We start from the raw sequence: 24,544 nt of genomic DNA on the forward strand, positions 1-24,544 counted from the left end.
AAATTACATTTTAAAATAAAATGAATACTTTCTATTGCATATCAAACAAGTAAGCATTATGTGCTCAAGATTCAGACTGTCATAGAATGGTAGTGAATGTAGAAACTCTTGGAAAGCTTCTTGCAAACACACATTAAATTTTATGAAACCGGCTGGGCGCGGTGGCTCAAGCCTGTAGTCCCAGCACTTTGGGAGGCCCAGATGGGCGGATCACAAGGTCAGGAGATCGAGACCATCCTGACTAACACGGTGAAACCCCGTCTCTACTAAAAAAAATACAAAAACCAGCCGGGCGAGGTGGCGGGCGCCTGTAGTCCCAGCTACTAGGGAGGCTGAGGCAGGAGAATCGCTAGAACCCAGGAGGCGGAGGTTGCGGTGAGCCGAGATGGTGCCATTGCACTCCAGCCTGGGCAACAGAGCCAGACTCCGTCTCAAAAAAAAAAAAAATTTTATGAAACATGAAGAGAAAGAGTATTCACCTTAACCTGGCTTATGTTACTTATTTTTAGCGTCTTTAAGGTACCGTTTATAATTAATTCCCCAGCCCTCTTCTTTATAATTATAAATGTAAGCTTAGTGTCTTTTTTTTTTTGGAGACGGAGTTTTGCTCTTCTTGCCCAGGCTGGAGTGCAATGGCACCATCTCGGCTCACCGCAACCTCCGCCTCCTGGGTTCTAGCGATTCTCCTGCCTCAGCCTCCCTAGCAGCTGGGATTACAGGCGCCCGCCACCACGCCCAGCTAATTTTTATATTTTTCGTAGAGAAGGGGTTTCACCATGTTGGTCAGGCTGGTCTCGAACTCCCGACCTTTGGTGATCCGCCCGCCGTGGCCTCCCAAAGTGCTGGGATTACAGGTGTGAGCCACCACGCCCGGCCAAGCTTAGTGTCTTTCATTCTCAAAGCATTTCACTTTAGGATGTCTAATTCTTCCGAACTTAGAAGTTTTGTTTGGGTGATACATCCGTAAAACAAAACAAAGAAATCCCCACACAAATAAATAAGTAATTGTCCATCGTAATGAAAAATGCTTGGATGGGTAAGTATGAGTAAATAATATCAGGTTAGAGGAAGAAATATAATGTAAACTTCTAACAAGTAAGCACGGATAAATTGTGAAGTGCAATGCAAAATTCACGAGTGTTTCCTACATTAAATAAAACCCACCAAAACAAAACACTGAATTTTCAAAGCAATTCTGCCCTTCCTGCCCGCTTCCACTACGTTTCTGGCAGCCTCCCTTCATTCCATTCCTCCAGCACAGGGAAACGATGTTACGGCGACAAAGGGTACTTCGACAGAAAACTTTGGAGAGGTACCAACAACTTCCAGGAGCGTGCAAATTAGGCGATTTTAAGACGAAATCGGTGAGAAAGCTGTTAATATAGTGCAAAGTACATAATAAATGTATTCGGGCATTAATCCTGCTCACAGTCGAACCCAACACACGAAAGAATTAAACCCTCCACGATTCTTCGGGTCTTTAAAACCTGTGCTGCAGTAACCCTAACCCCAAGCGCCCTCAGATGTGCGCATGCCCCGTTGGTGGAGCAGTGCTCCTCCTTCCTCGGGTCCGGAAGTCCCGGTTTGTTTATTAAATTACGACCGTCGTAAACTAGAATTTCCTCTACAGCTTCTTAGCTTTACGATGGCAACAAGTATGGCGGCTGCTAGTGGCAGATTTGAAAGTGCGAAGACTATCGAAGAGCGGAAAGAACAGACCCGGAATGCCAGGGCCGAGGTGTTGTGCCAGGTATCTCTGTTTTGAGGCCTTTGTAGCTATTTAGCGTTGTGGGAGTTGAGGGTTCCGTTAAGCTAGCCCACCCACCCCTTCCCTCACCTCGTCAGTACTGAATCTCACCTTACTTTGGGTGAGATCTCCCTTTGTAATGCCGGTAAACCCTTTTGTAGCTACCGGTTTTTTAGATGTTCTGGCAGGTGCTAGATGCTCATTCTCTTTTCAGGGAGATCTGTCTTTTTTCCCCCAAGTTTCTTTACCTTTTAAGTTATCCATTCTTTATATTTCTATCGCTCGGACTGCACACTTTATAGGTCCCCTGCGGCTTTTAAGGACTCTGCCAGCATGTCTCGCAGCCTCAGTCATTGCTACTGCTGTATCTGAAATGAAATTTTCCTTTTTCAGGAACAGATAAAAGTCACACTTGAATAGACTCAGTTTGACATTTCCTTCTCCTGTCTCTATTAGTATCAATTCCAGGCTTACTGTAAGCTCTTACCAATCCAAACAAAAGTTAACACGAATCTCAGTATATTTAGCCTCTCACAAAAGATCGCGAAACATTGTATTTCTCTCTAAACTTCGGATACATAGAGGTAACATACAAAGAATGGAGAAAGTAAACTGCTGAATTATCTGACAGTCTATTCAATATGTAAGAAATGTGGCAATGAAAGAGAAAAGTTGTAGTTGGAGAGCAAGAGAGAGTTCAGTGAGGGTTTTTTATTTATTTTTTATTTAAGTTGGAAGAGTTTTAAACCAGCTTAACTGCAAATGAGAAGGAGCCAGCAGAGAAGAGGGAGAGGAGACTCTAAAGAGAAAATGACTGCAGCCAGATTTTAAAGGGGAAGAGTGGGCGATTAATCTTGGATAGGTAAAATGTTGGTATTGTTTCCTAATTTCAACATATGTAATGTGTTTGTGTGTGTGTGTGTGTGTGTGTGTGTGTATATTTTCTCTTTGGTATTTCAAGCAGTTTTTGGAGGGAGTAAGGTTCGTAAGCTGAGATAAATCTTATAGTACAGATATGCATATAATTTGAAAAGGATCAAACTTAGCTTTGGAATTACAGGGAAAGAAAGAGAGGGTAGGAATGATTTCCTAGGAAAACTTGCTTTGTTTGAACTGTCATTGAAGAATGAATAAAATTACCAGTATGATCTTTTTTTTCTACAAAGATGATTGTTCCTGAAGCATTTTGGGGGCTGAGTATTGGGGTACAGGCATTGCATATTGAAGACATGGAGGTCTAACTGTTGCAAAAGTGCAAGTGTAAGGCATGGGAATGGTGAAGGGAAAAGGGATTCCAAGTCATATTGAGGTAGGGAGCTTAGAGAGAGGGGAGGGCATGAACTCAGTCCCTCGATTCTCTCTGCTTGGTAACTCAAATCACTGGAGATTGGAAATGCAGAAGGAGAGATTTTTGCTTTGTTTTGTTTTTTAATGTTTTTTTCACACTGGAGAAGCAAATTCCTGGCAAGGAATAGACATTCATTCATGAGTGAATGTTTTATATAAAATGACAGAGGTTTTGTTTTCCTTTTTTTGTGAAAAGCAGTTGGATCAATTGCCAGTTTGTCTTTTTTTTTTTTTTTGGTTGTAGGCCAAAGCCAATTTTGAAAAAGAAGAAAGGCGTAAAGAACTTAAGCGACTTCGGGGTGAGGATACATGGATGCTACCTGATGTGAATGAGCGAATCGAACAATTCTCACAGGTGAATACTAACAGGTTTACTTGATGTAAGGGTATCTGTCCTTTTTTGCAGTTATTCAAGTTAATATTGGAGGAATAATTTTATAGAATGTTTTCATGAGTTACAGAATATCAATCACATAGTTGGCATTGCTGAATAGTTTCTTTGGCAGAAGGAAGATATTGTAATATTTTGGACATTATGACTCAAAATTTGTTGTTTGAGTTGGCTAGTAGAAGACTTAGCTTCAAATTTCTGGCCCACTATAGCAAGCTTATAGGCCTAAAAATTTATGCATTTTAAGCTTTATGTATTTATTTTATCTTGTTTTTTTAGGTCTCAAGTCTGTTTTCCTATAATTAAAAAAAAATTTTTTTTAATTGACAAATAATTGTGTAAATTTATGGGGTACATGTGATGGTTTGATCTATGTATACATTATAGAAAGATTCAGTCAAGCTAATGAACACATCCATCACCTCATCAACTTATTTTTTTGTGGTAAGAACATTAAAAGTGTATTCTTCAATGGTTTTGAAATAGACAGTACATTATTATTCACTGTGGTCATCAGTAATAGATCACTAAAACTTATTTCTAGTGTCAGGAAAACTTTGTATCCTTTGATCAACATCTTCCCTTTCCCTATCCCTGCTCCTTCCCCTCGCCTCTTCCTATAATTTTAATTTGTGCTATCTTGTTATATTTTTTATGGCCTAATAGTCTTGTATAAAATGTTGGGGGGACCATAGAGGGATATTATATGTATATGTGTTTGTGTGTATATAGATGCATATGTATACATGTTTGTGTATATATGTGTTCATTTGATTATATTTGTCACATAAATCTACAAATAAAGCCAAAATTTTCCCAGTATTTTTCTGGTAAGAAGTCTCAGTTATATGATTTATTGATAGTGCATATATTATAGAAGGTGTGTTAAGATTTCCTGAAATATTTTATTTATTTAGACATATTCTTGGTCTTATTTCATCAAAGATTTAAAGTTTTTTAGAATGTGGATTTTTTTCTCTCAAAATACATCTTTTTAAATTAAGATGAAATTAGGCTGGGCGCGGTGGCTCAAGCCTGTAATCCCAGCACTTTGGGAGGCCGAGACGGGCGGATCACGAGGTCAGGAGATCGAGACCCTCCTGGCTAACACGGTGAAACCCCGTCTCTACTAAAAAAAATACAAAAAACTAGCCGGGCAAGGTGGCGGGCGCCTGTAGTCCCAGCTACTCGGGAGGCTGAGGCAGGAGAATGGCCTAAACCCGGGAGGCGGAACTTGCAGTGAGCTGAGATCTGGCCACTGCACTCCAGCCTGGGTGACAGAGCGAGACTCCGTCTCAAAAAAGAAAAAAAAAATTAAGATGAAATTAAATTCTTTTCTTGCCTGTTCAAAATGATTGTAGGAACACTCTGTGAAGAAAAAGAAGAAAAACAAGCATTCAAAAAAAGCAAAGAAAGAGAAGAGAAAAAAGAGCAAGAAACAGAAGTATGAAAAAAACAGTGAGTCATCTGATAGCTCATCAGTAAGTATGTACTAAAATTAAAGCAGCTATTTGAGAACATTGTATTTGAATGTATAACTTACGGGAACTTAAAATACAGGAAAACTTAACAAAGATATTACTAGTTATGATATGAAAATATCTGGGAGACATCTACTTGGAGATGTCTAGGAAATATTGGAAATATTGATCTTGAATTTCAGAGAAAGGTTAAGAGGATAGGGTTGTGATTTGGGAATTATTGCTAAGCACAGCACTGGATCTTGCCCAAGGCCTGCAATAACAATTACCTGGCTACAGCCTGTGTTCACTCAAGGCCCTGGGGCTCTGCAATGAGCAGGTGGTGAAGCCAGCCAGGCCTGTGTCTTTCCCTTCAGGGTGGCAAGTTCCCCCAGGCTTGAAGTGGGTCCAGAGGTGCCATCAGGGACCCAGGTACTGGCGTCAAAAACCTTAGAAGTGTACCTGGTGTTCCGTTGAACTGTGGCTGAGCTGGCATTCAACCCATGAATGGCAGTTCTTCCCACTCTTGCCTCCCCTTTTCACAGGCAGAGGGGGTAGCCATTGCCATAGACCCACAGGTAGTACTGGCAGGCTACCACTGATGTTCCCGTAAGGCCCGAGAACTCTTCATTCAGCTGCCTGGCCTGGGACTCAGCCTTCAGGGCAGTGGGTCCCCCCGGGCAGATCCAGAAATGCCATCCAAGAGCCAAGGCCTGGGGCTGGGGACCCCAAGATCCCTCTTGGTGTTCTACCACCCTATGGCTGAGCTGGTACCTAAGGTGCAAGACAAAGCCCCCTTTACTTTTCTCAAGCAGAAGGAGGCTCTCCCTATAGCCATCACAGCTGGGAATGTGCCGAGTCTCACCTGAATCCAGCAAGTCTCATGTTCACAGTGAAGGCCACAATGTAGTACTTGGTTATTGGTGCTGGTTATTCAGGGTCTCTTTAGTGGATGCCAGCTATGGCTGAGCTGGTATCTAAGATGCAAGACAGAGTCCTCTATTTACTCTTCTGTCTCCTCAAGCAGAAGGCCAGGGTCTTTTTTGGAGCTGCACGTTGTGCAGCCTGGGGTTGGGGGAGAGGTGGTGCAAACACTCCCTTAGCTACCCCAGTTGCCGCCCCCCCCCGCCACCCGTCCATTTGCTTTGAGGCCAGTTTAGCACTGGGAGTCACTGAGGAATTCCACATCCTTGCTAGTACTTGGTAATGTCAGTCTTAGTAATTCTTAGCTATTCTACTGTGTGTTACCTCGTGTGGTATTTCCTTGAAGAACAAGGATGTAGAGCATCATTTTAAGTCCCCATAGGGCATTCTGTGTCTTCCTTTATGAAATCTGATTTATTAAATATTTTCTTTTTTGTTTTTCATCATTTTTTCTTAGTGCTTCTGGTATCCTAATTTTTGCACACCTGAAGATTGTGGTTTCTCCTGTGTTTATGCTATTATTAAATTTTTTATTTTTTTTATTTTTTTATTTTAGAGATAGAGCCTCACTGTGTTGCACAGATTGGAGTGCAGTGGTGCCATCATGGCTCACTGCAGCCTCAAACTCGTGGGCTCAAGCAGTCCTGCTGCCTTAGCAGCCCAATTAGCTAAGACTACAGATGTAGTATGAAAAGTTGTTTTTGTAGACATAGAATCTTATGATGTTGCCAAGGCTGGTCTCGAACTTCTGGGCTCTAGTGATCTCCTGCCTCAGTCTTCCAAAGTGCTGAGATTACAGGTGTGAACCACCATGCTTGGCCTTCTATTTTTTTTCCCTGGAAGTTGTATCGCTTTGGCTTTTTTGCTTATTTATAATCCATTAATATTTTTTATTTATGTTATGTAGTGTCAGTTTATTTTTTTCCCACATGGATTTCCAGTTTTTCTAGCATCATTTGTTGAAAAGGCTGAATTTTCCCTATTGGAAGGAATTTTGGGAGAGAGATATGTTAAAATATTCTTTCAATCCGTTATGCACATGGTACATCTCTCTATCCATTTATGTCTTCTTTGATTTTCTCACAATGTTCTGAAATTTTAGTGTAGAGGTCTTACATTTCGTTTGTTATATTTTTTTCCATTTTGTTTTCTGGAAGTGCTATTGTAAATGGAATTTTAAAATAAATGTGTTTACAGCTAGTGTATAATTATAGAAGTGATTTTGAAACAGGGTCAGAAAAAAAAGAAAAATGAAGAAAACTGCTTTTGATGTATTTACCTTGTGTCTTGTCACCTTGTTAATATTACTAATACTAGTGTTAGCAGCTTTTTTAGATTTCTTAGGATTTCTAGGTAAATGGTATGTCATGTATGAAGAATACTTTTACTTTTTTCTTTTCAATCTCTGTGCCTGTTTTATTTGTTAATTTTTGTTGCCTTATTTCAGTAGCTAGGACTTAAAAATAGTGTTGAATGGAAGTGGTGAGAGTGGACATGATTGCCTTGTTCCTTATCTTAGGTGGAAAGCATTCAGGTTTTTACATTTAAGCATGATGTCTGCTGTGGGACTTTCATGTATGCCCTTTCAGATTAAGGAAATGCCATTCTATTTCTAGTTTTCTCAGAGTTTGTATCTTGAATGAGTATTGAATTTGCTAAGTGCTTTTTTTGCATTTGTAAGTATTAAAGTTTGCCAGTGAAACTGTTTGGTCCTGGAGTTTCTTTGTGGAATGGGTTTAACCACAGAGTTAATTCCTTTAATAGGTGTGTTAAATGTTTTCTGTCTTTTTTTTTTTTTTTTTTTTTGGAGACGGAGTCTCGCTTTGTCGCCCAGGCTGGAGTGCAGTGGCCCGATCTCAGCTCACTGCAAGCTCCGCCTCCTGGGTTTACGCCATTCTCCTGCCTCAGCCTCCTGAGTAGCTGGGACTACAGGCGCCCGCCACCTTGCCCGGCTAGTTTTTTGTATTTTTTAGTAGAGACGGGGTTTCACCGTGTTAGCCAGGATGGTGTCGATCTCCTTACCCCGTGATCCGCCCGTCTTGGCCTCCCAAAGTGCTGGGATTACAGGCTTGAGCCACCGCGCCTGGCCTTCTGTTTATTCTTGAGTTAGTTTTAGTAATTTCGGTTTTTCTGGAAATTTATTCCATAGAAATTGTCGAATTTATTGTCATAAAGTTGTTTGTAATATTTCCTTTGTTCTTTTAATGTTTACAGAATCCACAGTGACATCCCCTGTTTCATTACTGATTTTGGTAATTTCTATTTTCTCTGTTTCCTCCATCAGTCTATCTTGAGGCTTATCAGTTCTATTAATCTTTATTTATTACCTTTTAGTTTCCTTGAATTTTCTCTGGTTATGTTTTCTATTTCATTGATTTAAACTATATTTATTCTTTGTGAATACTCATTTTGTGTTTAATTTGCTCTTTTTTTTTCTAACTTTCTAAGATGAATGCATCTCCATTAATTCGAAATCTTCTTTTCTAATGTGTGTTTATTTTATGAATTTTTCTCTTAGCATTGTTGTATCTCTGTGTAACTTTTATGTTGTATTTTCATTGCTGTCCGATCCAAAATATTTTTTACTTCACTTTTCTTACTCATGGATATATATGAGTTTTAAACTTCCAGATATTTGATTTTACTAGTCTTCTTTTGGGTTATTGACTTTGAATTTAATTATTTTATTATACTCTGTATAATTTCAGTTTTCAAAAAGTTTTTGAGACATTTTATTTTCTAGCCTATTATCTTTCTTGGTGAAAATTCCATAGGTATTTGAAATGAGTATGTATTCTGCCGTTGTTAGGTATAGTGTTTTATAAATGTCAATTAGGAAAAGTTGATTTATAGTAGTAAGTTTAGTGTTAATGATTTTCTGTTCACCTGTTCAGTTAGTTACTGAGAAAATAGTATTGAAATCTCTTAATTGTTTTGTGGATTTTACCTATTTCTGCTGTCAGTTTTGTCAATTTTTGCCTTACGTATTTTGAAGCTTTATTAGGTACATAGACGGCTCCTTGACGAATTGACTATTGTTATGAAGTTTTCCTCTATCTTTGGTAATACTCTTATCTGAAGTCTGTGGTGTCTCATATTAATAAAGCCTCTTCAGTTTTCTTTCTTTGTGTGTTTTCATCGTCTTTTCAAAATTCTTTTAGTTTTAATGTATCTTTTTTATATATTGAAAGTGTATTTCTTGTAAGCAGTGTGTAATTGGGTCTTGCTTTTTTTAGCTAGCCTATCAATTTCTTCTTTTTTATTTTATTTATTGATTAACAGAGTCTTGGTTTGTTGCCCAGGCTGGAGTGCAATAGATCACTGCAGCTTCAACCCCTCAGGCTCAGGTGACCCTCCCACCTCAGCCTCGTGAAAGCTGGGACTACAGGGGTGCACTACAATGTCCGGAATATGAGTTTTAAGTATATATGAGTTTTAACATTTCCAGATATTTGTGGATTTTATTAGGTCTTTTTGGTTATTGACTTTGGATTTCATTATTATTTTGTTATACTCTGTATAATTTCAGTTTTTAAAATGTTTTTGAGACATTTTATATTTTAGCCTATGATCTATATATATTTTGTAGAGAGATGGTTTTGCCATGTTACCCAGGCTGGTCTCAAAGTCTTGGTCTTAAGCAATCCTCCCACCTTGGACTCCCAAAGTGCTGGGATTACAAATGTGAGCCACTGCACCTGGCCTCTTTTTTTTTTTTTTTTTTTTGAGATGGAGTCTCACATTGTCACCCAGGCTGAAGTGCAGTGGTGCAGTCTCAGCTCACAGCTCTTACTTTTCAATTAGGTGTTTTTTGTGCTCTCTAATCTGGTAGCTGTATATGGCTTTTAAATTTTTAATTAAAATTCATTAAAATTCTATCAGCCGAATTTATGTGGCTACTATATTGGACAGTATAGGTATAGAAAAATTCTGTTGAATAGTACTGGTTTGGATTGTTTATGTTTAATGTAATAATTGATATGGATGAGTTTAAGTCTACCATCTTGTTATTCCATATCTATTTTTTGTTTGTTCTTTTTTCCTTTGTTCCTTCCTTTTCCTGCCTTCTTTTGGATTAAGTGTTTTTTAGCATTCCATTTCATCTCTGCTATAGGCTTACTAGGTATACCTTATTTATTTTTAATGACTGCTTTAAGTCTTATGCATATTTTAACTTACCATACTCGACTTTCAAATAATATATAATTTTGCTTTTATAATTAGACCTTCTCCAAAATATATTCCATTTTCTCCTACCATATTTTTTGCTATTGTTGTCATATATTTTACTTCTACATTTGTTATAAACTCACATTGTTTGTAATTTTAATGTCATTCTTTTATTTTACTTTAGTCAGTTATCTTTTAAATAAGTTACACACGTGAAAAAAGTCTTTTATATTTACCCACAGATTTATCATCTCTGATACTCTTTATTATTTTATGTAGGTCTGAATTTCTGTCTAATACCATTTTCCTTTTATCTGTAGAACTTCCATTAATGTGTATTATAATATAGATTTGCAGACATTGAATTCTCTCAGCTTTTGTTTGAAGATTTATTTTATTTCATCTCCATTCTTTATTTTTTTCTTTTACCACAAACTCAGAAGTTCTTACTAGCAATCTTCATTTTTCAGATACTTTGCTAGACACAGAATTTTAAGTTTATGGTGTTGTCTTTTTTTTTTTTTTTTTTTTTTTTTGCACTGTAAAATGTCATCCCATTGTCTTCTGGTTTGGATTGTACGTATTGAGAATTCTGTAGTCATTTTAATCTTTTTTTCTCTGTATATAATGTGCCTTTTTATTCTGGATGCTTTTAGGGCTTTTTTTCCATCATTATTTTTCAGTGACTCAATTGTGATATGTCTTGGTGTTGATTTCTTTGTGTTTATTCTGCTGTCTTAGTTCATTTGCGCTGCTATTCCAAAACAAACTGGGTGGATTATAAGTGACAGAAACTTACGTCTCACAGTTTGGGAGGCTAGAAAGTCTAAGATAAAGGTGCTGGCAGATTTTGTGTCTGTTGAGGGTTCAGTTCCCTGAGATGGCTGTCTTCTCAGTCTAACCTCATATGGCAGAAGGGAGTGCTCTTGGGCTATGTTTTATAAGGGCACTAATCCCATTCCCAGTCATCTCCCAAAAGCCCTACCTCCTACTGTCATCGTCTTGGGGGTCAGGATCTCAACATAAGAATTTGGTGGGGGACACAAACATTCAGAGTGTAGCATCTGCCTTAGGTTCATTGTGCTGCTTTGATTTGTGAGTTTATAGTTTCCATCAAATGTGAAACTTTCAGGCTATTTTTTCCGAAGTGTTTTTTTCTGTTCCCTCTCATTTTGGTAGTCTCCTTAAAATAATGTCTCACAGGTTGATGAACCTGTGTTCACTTTCTTTTTAGCCTTTTTCCTTTCTATGCTTTGGGTTGGGTGTATTTTATTGCTATATCATGAGCTTCAGGTTCACTGGGCTTTTTTTTTTTTTTTTTTTTTTTTTTGAGATGGAGTCTCGCTCTGTTGCCAGGCTGGAGTATAGTGGCGCGATCTCAGCTCACTGCAACCTCCACGTCCTGGGTTGAAGCGCTTCTCGTCCCTCAGCCTCCCAAGTAGCTGGGATTACAGGTGCCCGCCACCACGCCCAGCTAATTTTTTGTATTTTTAGTAGAGACGGGGTTTCACCATGTTGACCAGGATGGTCTCCATCTTCTGATCTTGTGATCTGCCTGCCTCAGCCTCCCAGAGTGCTGGGATTACAGACGTGAGCCACTGTGCCTGGCCCACTGGCCTTTTCTTTTGCTGTGTCTAGCTTACTGTTATCGCTATCCAGTGACATTTTCATTTCAGGTACTGTTATTTTATCTTTTTTTGTCATTAGAAGTTTCGTTTGGATCTTTTTAATGTTTTTCAGTTTATCTCCTCATTATGTTTACATTTTCCCTTTCCTGAACATATTTATGATAGCTGTGTTAAAGTCTTGGTTTGCTATTTTATTCTCTCTTGTTTTTTCCTGTTCTGTTTCAATTATCTCTTCAATCATTTCAAGAGAATGATTTTTCTCTTGAATATGGGTCACATTTGCTTGCTTCTTTGAATGTCTAGTAACTTAATTGGATGCTGAACCTTGTGAAAGTTATATTGTGACTGCTGAATTTTGTTGACCTCTTTAGAGGGTATTGAGCTTTCTTTTGGCAAACAGTTAATTACTTGTGAATTAGCTTAATCCTTTTCAAGGCTTGTTTTTAAGTTTTGTTCATATGCATCTAGAATAGCTTTACTCTAGGGCTGGTTTAACCTTTCTACTAAGGCATGACTCTTGTGGGTTCGCTGCTGATTGTCATGGATGTTCAGTGAGGTTTCTTTATTCTGGATGGTAGGAACTAGAATGTCTTCAAGCCCTTTGTGAGCTCTGGGGATTCTTCTGCTTACAGCTCTTTGGTAATTGTTTTTTCCATGGTAATTTTTCTTTGCCTGACCTTGTGGACTCTCATCCTCCACGTGTCCTTCAAGTAGATTTCTGGCACTCTTTCTCTGTGTCGCTTCCCAACTGTACTTTGTCTCAGCCTTCACAAAGTTCAAATTCTGTTTCCTTGGCTCAGTGATGTTTTCATGTTCTGCTTGGGTTACCCCACTATGCCACAGTCTAGAATGTGCCTTTAGACAAAAAGCTGTAACGATTGTAGTGTTCATTTTTATTCCAATTTGTATATATTTCTAGTCTGATGCCATTTACTTTGTCATAGACAGAAGCAGAAGTCCTCACGGTCCCTTGGTTTTTGCTGGTAGCACTTTCCTGTCTTAGTTCCACCTTCTAGGTTTTGACCACTAGATAGAATTAGGGGTGTGGTTAATTCTGAAGGCTGCACAAGAGAAGGAGAGCCCTGAAGGCTATGTTAGGTCAGGAGGCGTATTAAGCTTGATTGTTAATGAGTTCAAGGTAAAATGGAGATAGAAGCTAAAATTAGCAAGAGAACTGAAGTCGTAGCATGGGGAGCATTAATTTTGCTGAAGTGGTAAGGTGAGTGAGTGCATAATTATGAAAATGACTATAGGTTGCTGCTTAAAGTTTCTGACTAGTGCTATTGAAAGAGTAGAAAAAGGCATTTCATTTAATTTCAGCTTGCATTTATCAAATGCTTATTATTTGCCAGACACTGTTCTAGACATGGGGAATATAAAGACATTTTTTTTTAAACCTTTGGGAAACTCATTTCCTAATTGGATAAATAGATACATAATGTTAATAATGTGATTTTATAGTAGATTTTGTAGAAGATGATGATGGCTTTATTTTCTATTGTTACTGAGTTTAGCATGCCATGCAACATGATGCCATGGTAGTAGAGGGTATTAAGAGGGATTTCATTTGCTAACTTGTTGACAAAATGATGCTTGAATTGAGACTAGATAGATTAGTAAGCATTAGGCAAATAAAGGTGTGCTTGGCATTTCATGCATAAGGAATTGTGAGACCAGGGACATGGAAGTATGAAATAATATGAATGTGAGTATGTGTGTATGTATGTAAATATAACTATAAGCAATTTGATAGTACTAAATTATAAAACAAGAGGAGGGGGTGAATGGAGATGAAACTGTAAGAATTGATAGGGCCTTGTAAAACAAGAGCTTTGACTTTATTCGGTAGGGAATGTATCATCTAATTAGGTTCAGCTGCATTTATTAGAAAATCTCAGAATAGCCATTGATTATACAATATAGAAGTTCATTTTTCTCTTATATGAAATAAGTCAGGTAGAAAGTCTAGGGCTGGTATGGTCTTCTGGAACCCAGGCTTCTGTTGTCTTGCTTTTCCATCATCCTTACAATATTACCTCTTAGTTCAGATAACAGGAAAGAGGATGCTCTTTTTTTCTTAACTTGACTTCCAGAAAGTCCCATAAAATACTTTTGTTTACATCTAAATGGACACTTGATCATAAGGCTTTACTTTCTAGCATGGGAAGTATATTACTTCTCCAAATAAAATGAGATTCTGTTGGTAGGAAAGAAGAGGAATAACTAGCAGTCTTTGTGCTGGAAAACCCTGGAAGAGAAGTACAGTGGTCAGATGTTCCCTTTATATTACTCCAAACGTATTTGGGGTGAGGGGTTGGAGAAAGAAGGGGAGCAGGAAAGACTGGAGTCCAGAAGACTAATTTGGTCTCCTGGAATCAATTGTCTAGGTGAGAGATGAGATCTGATCTAGGGCTGCTACTTTAAGGATCAAAGAAGAGAATATTGGTTTGGTATTTTGGTTGCAGGTAACAGAAATTAAATTTAAACTGGCTTTTGCAAAAAGGAGGGTTTATTATGAGAGTACAAAATTCTCATAGGACATATAGATGCAGGAATGCAGCTAGGCTTCAAGAATAGCTGGAATTAGAATTGGGAATGGTTTTTGCAATTTTCTTGCCGTTTTTCATTTCCCCTACCCTGAGTTCTAGTTTAAAAATTTTTTTTTGCTGATTTCTATTTCTCATGACCGAAATGGCCTCTTCCAGTGCCTTTCCAGTTCTTAGTTTTAGATGAGCCCATTCTGACCTGATTTCAGATTCCTGAGGAATGGCTCAGGTTGATATGAATCGGGTCGGGTACCTACCTTTGAACTAATCAGTTGTGGCCAGGGATAGAGGTAGGCTTCTGTGGTAATCATGTATTCACTGTATGGTATATTTGATAAATATTTTGGAAATGAAAATGGTAGGCTTGAATGTGTGAGGTAACATGATCCTGAGTTTCTGACTTGGTTAAGTGGGTGGTTGTTCCAGATAACTCAGTTCAGTAATATACAAGGAGGAGTAGATTTTGTAGAGGAAGATGATGGCTTTATTTTCTCTTCTTACTGAGTTTAGCATGCCTTCCAACTACAGTAGATAATTAGTCAGTGAAACTTTGGTTAGACAAATTTGAAAGATATCAGCACAATTGATTGTAGTTCAGGCCAGCAGAATGGATTTAACGACCCAAAGAGAATGTTTAGAGATTAAAAAGTCTCATGGGCAAAGAATGGAACCCCAAATAACATGGATATTTAAGGGCTGAGCAAAGGAGGAAGAGTTCATGAAGGAAATGGAGAAGAAACAAAGAGTGGGAGAGCTGAGAGGTGTCATGGAAGGCAGGAAAGTGAGTCATCAACAGAGTTGTATTGAGCAGAGAGGTCTAGAGAGCTGAAGACTGAAATGTTTTGTGGCATTTGGCACAGTGGAAGCCATTGGTGAGTTTGGAGATGTTTCAGTAGATTCATGGGGACAGTAGATATATTGTACGGTTTTGAGAAAATGTATGACAGTGAGAGTGTGAAGGCAGTGCATGTAGACTACTCTTTCAAGAAATTCATCTTAGAATGGAAGCTGGAAGATTAATTCCTGCTAGAGGAGGAATATATAGGGTCAAGGAAGGTCCCTCTTCCCTCCTTAAAAAAAAAAAAAAGGATGGGAAATGCTTGTGCATATTTCTAGGCCATTAGGGGTCTTTGGTTGATGCCGTGAGAGGAGAAGATAATTGATGGAGTAAGGTCCTGGAGGAACAGAAAGAGTTGGTATCAAAATCTTTAGAGCAGGATCTGCCTTAAACGGGAGGAGTTAACCGGAAATAAGGATAGGCACAGCCATAAATGTTTTGGGGGTGGGTAGGAAGATAAGGTGGCCCCAGTTTTCTTGATGAGGTAAGAGAAGACATCATTTGCTGAGAATATGGGAATTGGTATAAAGCTCCAGGAGGGTGTTGAAGAAGATAATGTTATCTGCAGTTTTAGATCAAAGGAAATCTCAAAATGTGAAACTTAGGGGCAAACAGCAAACTCATTTACCTGGGTGTTGTTTCCCCTGTTCTAGTGAAGCAGAGATGTGAGTAACTACTTGATGGTGGTAGTCTCTGAAGCTCTGCGCTGAAGTGTGTTACCTACTTGGCAGTTCCCATTTTTGTTTTTGTTTTTTGCCTTATCTTGGCTTGATAATAAATGGATAAGAAAATAAAAATAATTTGGTTGTGTTTTGTGGGTTTAACTCAAGCTAGTGGGTTTATATGCTTTTTTTCTTTAAAATTTCTTTCTTTTTTTTTTTTTTGAGACGGAATCTTTGTGGCCCAGGCTGGAGTGCAGTGGCACGATCTCAGCTCACGGCAACCTCCGCCTCCTGGGTTCAGGTGATTCTCCTGCCTCAGCCTCCTGAGTATCTGGGATTACAGGCATGCGCCACCATGCTTGGCTAACTTTTTTGTATTTTTAGTAGCGATGGGTTTCACCATGTTGGCTAGGCTGGTCTTGTACTCCTGACCTCAAGTAATACGCCTGCCTCAGCCTCTCAAAGTGCTGAGATAACAGGTGTGAGCCACTGCACCTGGCTCTTTAAAATTTCAATGTCATTTTGTAAAGGGGAAATACAGTGTAATAATTTTTTTCTAGGATGTTGAATTTCTACCACTTAACAGCACAGAATTTTTATATCAAAGTATGCAAATTTGAGATTTTCACTTACATGCTAAATGTTCTTAGAGCTCTGAAGATGAGTGGGTTGAGGCTGTTCCATCCCAGACTCCTGACAAGGAAAGGGCCTGGAAAGTGAAAGATGAAAAGTCAGAAAAAGATGACACCCAAATTATCAAGGTAAGCAAGCCACTTGATTCCTTTTCCCTTTTCCTTTTCCCTTTCCTTTCCCTTTTCCCCTTTCCTTTCCTTTCCTTTCCTTTCCTTTCCTTTCCTTTCCTCTTTCCTTTCCTCTTTCCTTTCCTCTTTCCTTTCCTTTCCTCTTTCCTTTCCTCTTTCCTTAACTTTCCCCTTTCCTTAGCTTTCCTCTTTCCTTAACTTTCCTTCCCTCTCCCTCTCTCCCTCTCTCCCTCTTTCCCTGTCTCCCTGTTTCCCTGTCTCCCTTTCTCCCTTCCTATTTTAGAGACAGGGTCTCACTCTGTTGCCCAGGCTGGGCTGCAGTGGCACAATTGGAGCTCTCCACAGCCTCAACCTCCCAGGCTCAAGTAATCCTCCCACCTCGACCTCCCTGGTAGCTAGGTCCACAAGTGTGTGCCACCACTCCTGGCTAATTTTTTATTTTGTGTAGAGATGGGGGGTCTCCCTTTGTTCCTAGACTGGTCTCGAACTCCTGAACTCAAGCAGTCCTCCCACCTCAGCCTCCCAAAGTGCTAGCATTAGAGATGTGAGCCACCACACCTAGCATACCACTTGATTTTAAAGAAAGAAGTATCAACTTTTGAGAATAAATGAATATGAAAATGAAAGATGATTAAAATTTCTTCAGGAGAACAATTAGACTTTGAAAACAATATACTTTATGAATAATTTTGGCAGTAATGCTGTTTGCTGAATGTTTAGAACCCCCTTTCCCTTCTGCTGTGAGAAAGTCAGTGCTCCTCTCTATTCTTGTACTTTAGAGTCTTTCATGCTTTTGATTGTTGATAAGAAGTGGCACTTTCCCCTTATATCTCTGAAGCCTTATACTGTTATCTCTGTCTGAGCCTTCTATAGTGAGTAGAGTTCCATCACAGCTTTTCTTTCCCTTCACCTCATGCCTTAATTTTCTTAACAATACTTAACAGTTGAATAGTTCACAAATTTTGGGTTGTAGTTCATCTGCCTAAGGAAGAATGTAATTTGTCCACTGTTAGCCACAGGTGAAGGAAGAAAGGTGAACAGGAACTAAGTTTGATTGCTGTGTGCCAGGCCTTGGTTGGATGCTTTAGATCTGTTATCTTGTTTACTCTTTAAAACAATCCTGAAAGGTAGGGATTTTATACCTTTTTATAGAGGAGAGACTAAAGTATAGAGAGATTAAGAAACTTGCTTCAAGTTACATAGGCATGTAGGACTTGATTCAGATTTGGTTGCCTCCAAAATCCCTGCCCTTATTACCAAGTGTTTATTAAATTCTAATCAGTTCAGATTGAAATGGCTGCCCTTTTTTTTTTAACAGAGGGATGAGTGGATGACTGTTGATTTTATGTGTGTTAAAACTGTGTCGTCATCATCACTCAAAGCTGAAAAGGAAACTATGAGGAAAATAGAGCAAGAGAAAACCCAAGCACTTAAACAGGTAAGAGAATATTTGAAATGCTTTAACTTTCTAATTTCCCTTTAATAAACTTGTAAGACATTTATATAAATGCAGTTTAACTTGTAAAATAATATTTTATTTTTTATAGTGTTTAATACAATTAGAAGAACTATGAAATAATATCAGTTTAAGAAAAATAAATTTCCTATAGGAAGTGAGTTTAAAGGTTTACTAGATTTATACATCTAGGGCATATATCAAGTTGAGTGAACATTGAATTTAGGTTAATGTCATTAAATTGAAAGTGAACGTATTCAACTTTTGTTTCAGTGTACAAACTGAATTAGATACCATAAAAATACTTCCGTTTCAAGACATCTAGAAATTCTGGTGGATAAAGTGTAAAATAAGCATGCTTATTTTATACTTTATGGTTGTCACCTTGCTTGTAAGGAAGCAATAGGAAATCTGTAGAGACCAAAAAATGAGGCAAAAGCATGAATCCAGAGAAGTAAGGAAGTGCCGAAGCTGATGACCTTCCTAGGGGCATCATACAATCCTGGTAATCTGGAATTGCAATTTATACTGTACCAGGAGCATATGTTTCTTTTCCAGTACTCAATATCTGTAATTGTCAAACTTTATTTTTTTATCAGCCTAATAAATGGGCAAGAAATGGTATTTCATTGTTTTTGAATGCATTTATCTGATTGCTATCAGAGAGGTCTTTTCATGTTTTTTGGTCATTCAGATTTCTTACACTGTGAGCTGCTCATTTATGTTTTTTGCTTACTTTTCAACTAGGGTTGTTTGTCTTTTTCTAACTGATTTATAGAAGTTCTTTATGTTTTCAATCCTTTGTCTTTTGTACGTTTTCAGATAGTATCTCATAATTTGTTTAGCCTCTTGTCAATTGTCCTCCTCAGTATGCAATTCTAGCCTTTTTTGTCCTGTTGAATATCTTATGTGTATGTTTTTGAGAGTCTAAGACCATTGGAAGAAATTCCTTGACTATAGATAATGAAAGATTTTGTGGTAAACTAACAAGGGAGGTGACAGAACCCTTTTTGATACAAACTAAGAAATCAAATCCTTATGGTTTTGCATATCCCTTTAGGTTAACCTTTAACTTAAATTTTGTCCTTTGAAGGTTCTTTACTTTTTCGTCAGCTCATGGATGCATTTAAAAAAGCCCTTTTAAAAACAAATTTTACACAGCATTTTAATTTTCAGTAGTATATTGTATTCCTGGAAGCTAAAGTTCCTGACATTTAGCTCGCTCCATTTCTTGCCATCCTCTTGCCATTATTACTTCTTGTAGGAAGGATTTTCTAACCCCCTACTCCCCAGGGTGAACTTAGGTATCATTAGTATGTAGTTCTTTAGCACCCTTTACTTTGATCTCACTTACCTATATTTATGTTGCTTGATTGTCTTTCCCCCTTCTCTAGACCATAATTTATTTGATGGCGAGGACCATGGCCACCTTACACATTACAGTCCCAGTGCCTGGCATTGTGCTTAGAACACAGGAGGCACTTGCATTGTGATTAGGCTACTATCATCTCTTGCCTGGATTACTGCCACAACCTTCTGACTGGACTTGTGCCTCTAATCTTGTTCTCCAGACTTCCCTCCATGCTGAGAGCCCAGTTTGCTCTTTTTGTTATAAAGCTGATCACGTTCATGAGTCTCTTTTGGCCCCAGCATGAAACCCTCACAGCAGTTCAGAATGGCTCACATGGCCCAGTCCCTGATTGTTCTATAACATAATCTCTTGTCATTTGTCACTCATAGTTCTAAGTTTTAGCCAGTTAGAATTACTTTAAGTTTGCTGAAAGTGCTGCACTTTCTCTGTTGTTTTAAGAACACGCTGCTATTCTTTCTACCTGGAACATCTTTATGTTCCCTCCCCCCATAAAAAAAGAAAATGCAGTTAATTTCTGCTCGTCCTTAGACCTAAGACTGCACGTATTACTTCCTATAGGAAGTTTTTGATCCTTCAGTGTGAGAGGGATTTGAATTCTTTGTGCATCCTCAGTACTGTATATTTCTGTCTTCAAAGCACATGTCTGTTTTTATTGCCTGTATTCCATACTATAGTAAAAGCTAGCAAGGGCTGACCAGGATTTTTGATAGTTAAATCTTCCACAACTAGCACAATTTTGAGATATAGTAGGCAGTAAATAAAAACATTGAATGAATGTGAATTTAGACATTTCCTGTAAGTTACAGAACAGCATGTCTTAAGAATGTTTTAAATGATTTGTCCAGGGTTATGACTGTTAACTGGGTCTCAGATTCATTATTTGTTAATTTTTAATAATTTGTTAATTTTTTGAAATTTCACCTCTGAAAATAATTTGTTCTAGTCCAAACTGATGGAAAGAGAATTGAATCCGTACTGGAAGGATGGTGGGACAGGTCTCCCACCCGAAGACTGTAGTGTGTCATCGATTACTAAAGGTATTTCTACGTTTTGATTATAGACACACAGGGTTTTTTTTTTTTTTTTTTTTGAGACAGAATCTCGCTCTGTCACCCAGGGAATACAGTGGCACAGTCACGGCTCACTGCAGCCTCCACCTCCCACTCAAGTGATCCTCCCACCTCAGCCTCCCAAGTAGCTGGGACTACAGGTGCACGTCACCACTCCCAGATCATTTTTTGTATTTTTTGTAGAGATGAGGTTTCACCATGTTGCCCAGACTAGTCTTGAACTCCTGGACTTAAACGTTGACCTAACCACCTTGGCCTCCCAAAGTGCAAGGATTACAGGCGTGAGCTACTGCACCCAGCCTCAGGCATTTCTTTGATATTATAATGAGTTTACATATGAGAAAGCATTGATGAAAATTTGCAGTCTTTGGAAGCCTAATTTAAATTATTAGTACTTTGGAAGATTGTCTTAATTATGTATTTGGGAGCAAGTTAATTAAATACATAGTTTTGTACTTGAAAATATTCTCATATATGAGTTTCTACTTAAAATGGATTAATATAAAGTATGATTCTGCGAGTACATAATAATGCATTTGGTTTGTTATATTCTTTAACAAAATGTAAAAGTATTGTCTGAAATTTCATGAAAATTATGTATAAAAACTAAAATGTGGTTTATATATTCAGAATTTCCTACTTTTCTAGAATTCATAAAATTTGTATTGACCTTAGGAGAGTGCTGTTATTTTCCAGCAGATGGAGACAAAATATTTAAATGTCACATAAGCATACTTTATAACACAATTTAAAAAATACTTATATTCCTATTAAGTGTTGTGTTGACACTTCAAAAGTTTATTACAATTAATCCAGCATACAGATGGTAGTATTATAAATTATGGTGATCTCTTTTTGTCTTAATGATTTATCAGTAAGGTGTTTTCCTGCTTTTTATACGTAGTGGATTTTTATTTTGGTTATTTGTTAAAATTCTTCTGTATTTTATGTAGAGATGACAAATAGAGTCACCTTACACGTCCCTTCTTAATTTAGCAATTTTACTAACGTTATTGGTAATAGTTAACAGTTTTTTTTGTCTTTCAACTCAGGCAGAAGTGTCCCTGCTGAGTTATGTGATAGTAACTGTAGTCATACAAGGTTCTCTTTGAAATACTGTTTCATAGAAACTTAAAAGTTTGGGGAGTGATAAGTTTGCTCACTCAACCATTACTATGTAGGGCTGTTTTTATGATCTAGGCTTTTACCATCCGTAATGTCAGAGGACAGTCAATAAATTTCTTTGAAGAAAACCTAGAATTGACAAACCCAATCTTTGGATCTTGCCAGTTGACAGGTTCTTTACTGAGTGGAGAAGATCCGGAGTTTTACTTTAGGTGGTATCTTTTAGCAGGCTGAAACAGCAGAATCAAAGATTCTAGGAGAAAATGACCTTACATAAAGCTTTTAGAGAGCCCTTCTCCCTTCCTCTTCATATCGTGCTTTTACCACTTCTCTTTCCCATCTTATGTTTATTCAGAAGGAGAAAAAATGATAGAAAGCTTCTGTCTGTCAGAGGCTAAGATCCCAGAATTGAAATTAAGTTTTAAAAAATGATTGGCAGGTTTTACTGCATGTGTAGATAGTGTTGTCATTCTATTTAGACCAATGGTAGGAGTGGAACTGTTAGGCATCTAAAAGTATTACAATATCTGTATTAAGAAGGTAGAGGTGACATAGTATTATTGTTAAAGGACTAGACTTTGGAGTCAGTCTACTTGGGATTAGAATGTTGGCATTTCCACTAATTAGCTTCATAATTTTGGAGACATTTTCTGGCCTCTCAGAGCCCAATTTATTAATATGTAATAGGGAATAATGATATTACCTATCTTATATAGTTAATGTGAAGATTAAATTAGAAAATGTTTTAGCACGGTGTCTGGAATATGGTGACTACTCAATGATGATAATGTCAAATACTTGTATGATTAAATCTTTTGGGAAGCCTTTATCAACAGGTTTTTGTAATGATTGAAGTGACATATTTTCAATAATTAATGTGTTAATCTTGATTTTTTTTCTTAGAATTCAGTGGAAAAGTAGGTTAATCATTTTCAGAGCCCATACAAAATTATTTTAAGTCATATTTTAGTAATGGGAATATTTGTACAATTTTAGAGTTTATATGGCACAGTTATATAAGAGCTTTTTTCTTGGCAGCCATGTAAAGGAGAGCAGTGTAGATGTTATTTTAATATTATAGCTCAATAAACCAAGGCTTAGAGTGGCCAGGTAATTTTTCCTGTAGTCATGTTAGTACTAGAACCTAGGTCTTCTGATTGCTAGTCTAGCATTAGTTACTCTAGATTCTTTAGTGGAAGACTATTTTTATTACCATGTAGTTAGTAGGAATTCTTGCTTACAGACTCCTTCGATGTGATTTTGTTCTTCCTATTGATTTCTTTCCCCTCTTTATTTTTTGGCTTTTTCTGCTAGAATCTGAGTTGAAAAGACTTTGAAAGGTGGTTTAAATCCGCTGCCTTATCTTAGAGATGAAGGAGCAAAGGTCCAGAGAAGTTAATGACATACATAAGATTTTACAAATATTTAATAGTAGCAGCAAGACTAAAATCTAGGTTTCCTGTTAGTTAGTTTATCACTATTTTTATGTTAGTCTGGTTTCTGAGAGAATTGGGGAATATGGCCCAGATTCATTTGGTTGTATTAATATTTTATCTATAACAGTATAACTTTGAGTTATGATGGAAGCATATGATGGAAGTTTCTTAATTTTTTTTTTACTTATAAATAACAGATTTGAAATCTAGGTGTAAAGTGCCACATACCAGTGAATTTATATAATTATTTGATACATCTTTTTCTCAGCATAGAGGACCTGAACCATGTTACATTCATGTTTGTACTTCCTATTGTACATTCATGTGTGTGTTTTTTTCTTGTTTTGGGAGGGGGGGCATGTAGAGTCTCGCTCTGTCACCAGGCTGGAGTGCAGTGGCGCAATCTCGGCTCACTGCAACCTCCGCCTCCTGGGTACAAGCAATTCTCCTGCCTCAGCCTCCCGAGTAGCTGGGACTAAAGGCGCACGCCACCACACCCAGCTCATTTTTGTATTTTTAGTAGAGATGCGGTTTCACCATGTTGACAAGGCTGGCCTCCATCTCTTGACCTGATCCGCCCACCTTGGCCTCCCAAAGTGCTGGGATTACAGGTGTGAGCCACTGCACCCGGCCTTGTACATTCTTGTTTGTACTTCCTATTGTAGGAGGGTTTTTATATTCAAAATAAATATTCACTAAATTTTTTTAATTGAATTTCAGGATGTTACTGCAAGTTGGTATTTTTTGTTCCCCTTTTAAATATTAAATTTGGTGATTTTTTTCTTACCAAAAGACTTCATTATTGCCATCTCTGATTATAAGATTGATAGGACTATTGAAATAGAACATATTGTCAACTAAAGGTGAAATTATTATATAAATATTTCTAAAATTGTATGGATTTAACTAGTGAAGGAATTGGCTGAAAATTTGTACTCCCATTGGATTTCCTTCATAAATGTCAACATAGAGGAATAAAAGCAGTCTTACTTTTTTCTCTGATTTTTTTTTTTCTCTGTGCTATTATATTTTGGTGATTGTCCAGGAAATTTTTAGTATGTCCATCAGCATTTTATCAGTTTCACATATAATTCTATGGAATAAACAATTTAGTTATGTAGCTGAGACATTCATATAGATATTTATTACTGTGGATTTCTTTTACTTATCACTGTGTAGATTGCAGATTTAGACTAACTTCTTCAAGTGGTTACATAGCTATTTTTGAACTCATCAACTATATAAATAGCAACAAAAAAGCAAGATTAAAATAAGCTTTTGAATAAAAAGTGAAAATCATTGGATTAGTTAGAGATCTAGGTTTTGAAGTACAAAATATTTTAGGCCTATAACGAAAAGTCATATTAGGAGAGATTGCTTAGTAAAGATAAACTTTTGAGATCTAAATGGGGGAATGGAATTAATTTGAATGCAATTAATTTGAGTCTTGAAAATCTGTTTTTTCTTTAAGTAAACTTTTTTATTGAAATGTGACATATATATTATATATAAAACATTCAAAATATTTAGTGAATATTTGCTATGAATAGAAAACCTTCCTACAATGTAGTTAAAACCTTCCTACAATTATATGTAATATATTACATATAT

General features: G+C 37.4%; 1 protein-coding gene across 3 annotated transcripts in view; it reads left to right on the forward strand.

Annotated features, from left to right (window-relative positions):
- The first annotated feature begins 1,607 nt into the window (after positions 1–1,607).
- Positions 1,608–24,544, forward strand: part of CWF19L2 (CWF19 like cell cycle control factor 2) — a 125,724-nt gene continuing 102,787 nt past the window's right edge. Inside the window, exons 1-7 of one of the 3 annotated variants that reach the window (XM_017868863.1) lie at positions 1,657–1,750; positions 2,479–2,616; positions 3,339–3,449; positions 4,847–4,966; positions 16,364–16,474; positions 17,793–17,912; positions 20,246–20,339. In XM_017868863.1, coding sequence (XP_017724352.1) covers positions 3,408–3,449; positions 4,847–4,966; positions 16,364–16,474; positions 17,793–17,912; positions 20,246–20,339 — 487 coding nt within the window. In that variant the 5' untranslated portion in view covers positions 1,657–1,750; positions 2,479–2,616; positions 3,339–3,407. Of the gene's footprint in view, positions 1,751–2,478; positions 2,617–3,338; positions 3,450–4,846; positions 4,967–16,363; positions 16,475–17,792; positions 17,913–20,245; positions 20,340–24,544 lie in introns of all 3 variants that reach the window. The other 2 variants (XM_017868873.1, XM_017868856.1) reach the window with 2 other exon arrangements.

The sequence above is a fragment of the Rhinopithecus bieti genome, unplaced genomic scaffold (assembly GCF_001698545.2).
Source record: "Rhinopithecus bieti isolate Rb0 unplaced genomic scaffold, ASM169854v2 scaffold_789, whole genome shotgun sequence".
NCBI classification, from domain to species: Eukaryota; Metazoa; Chordata; class Mammalia; order Primates; family Cercopithecidae; genus Rhinopithecus; species Rhinopithecus bieti.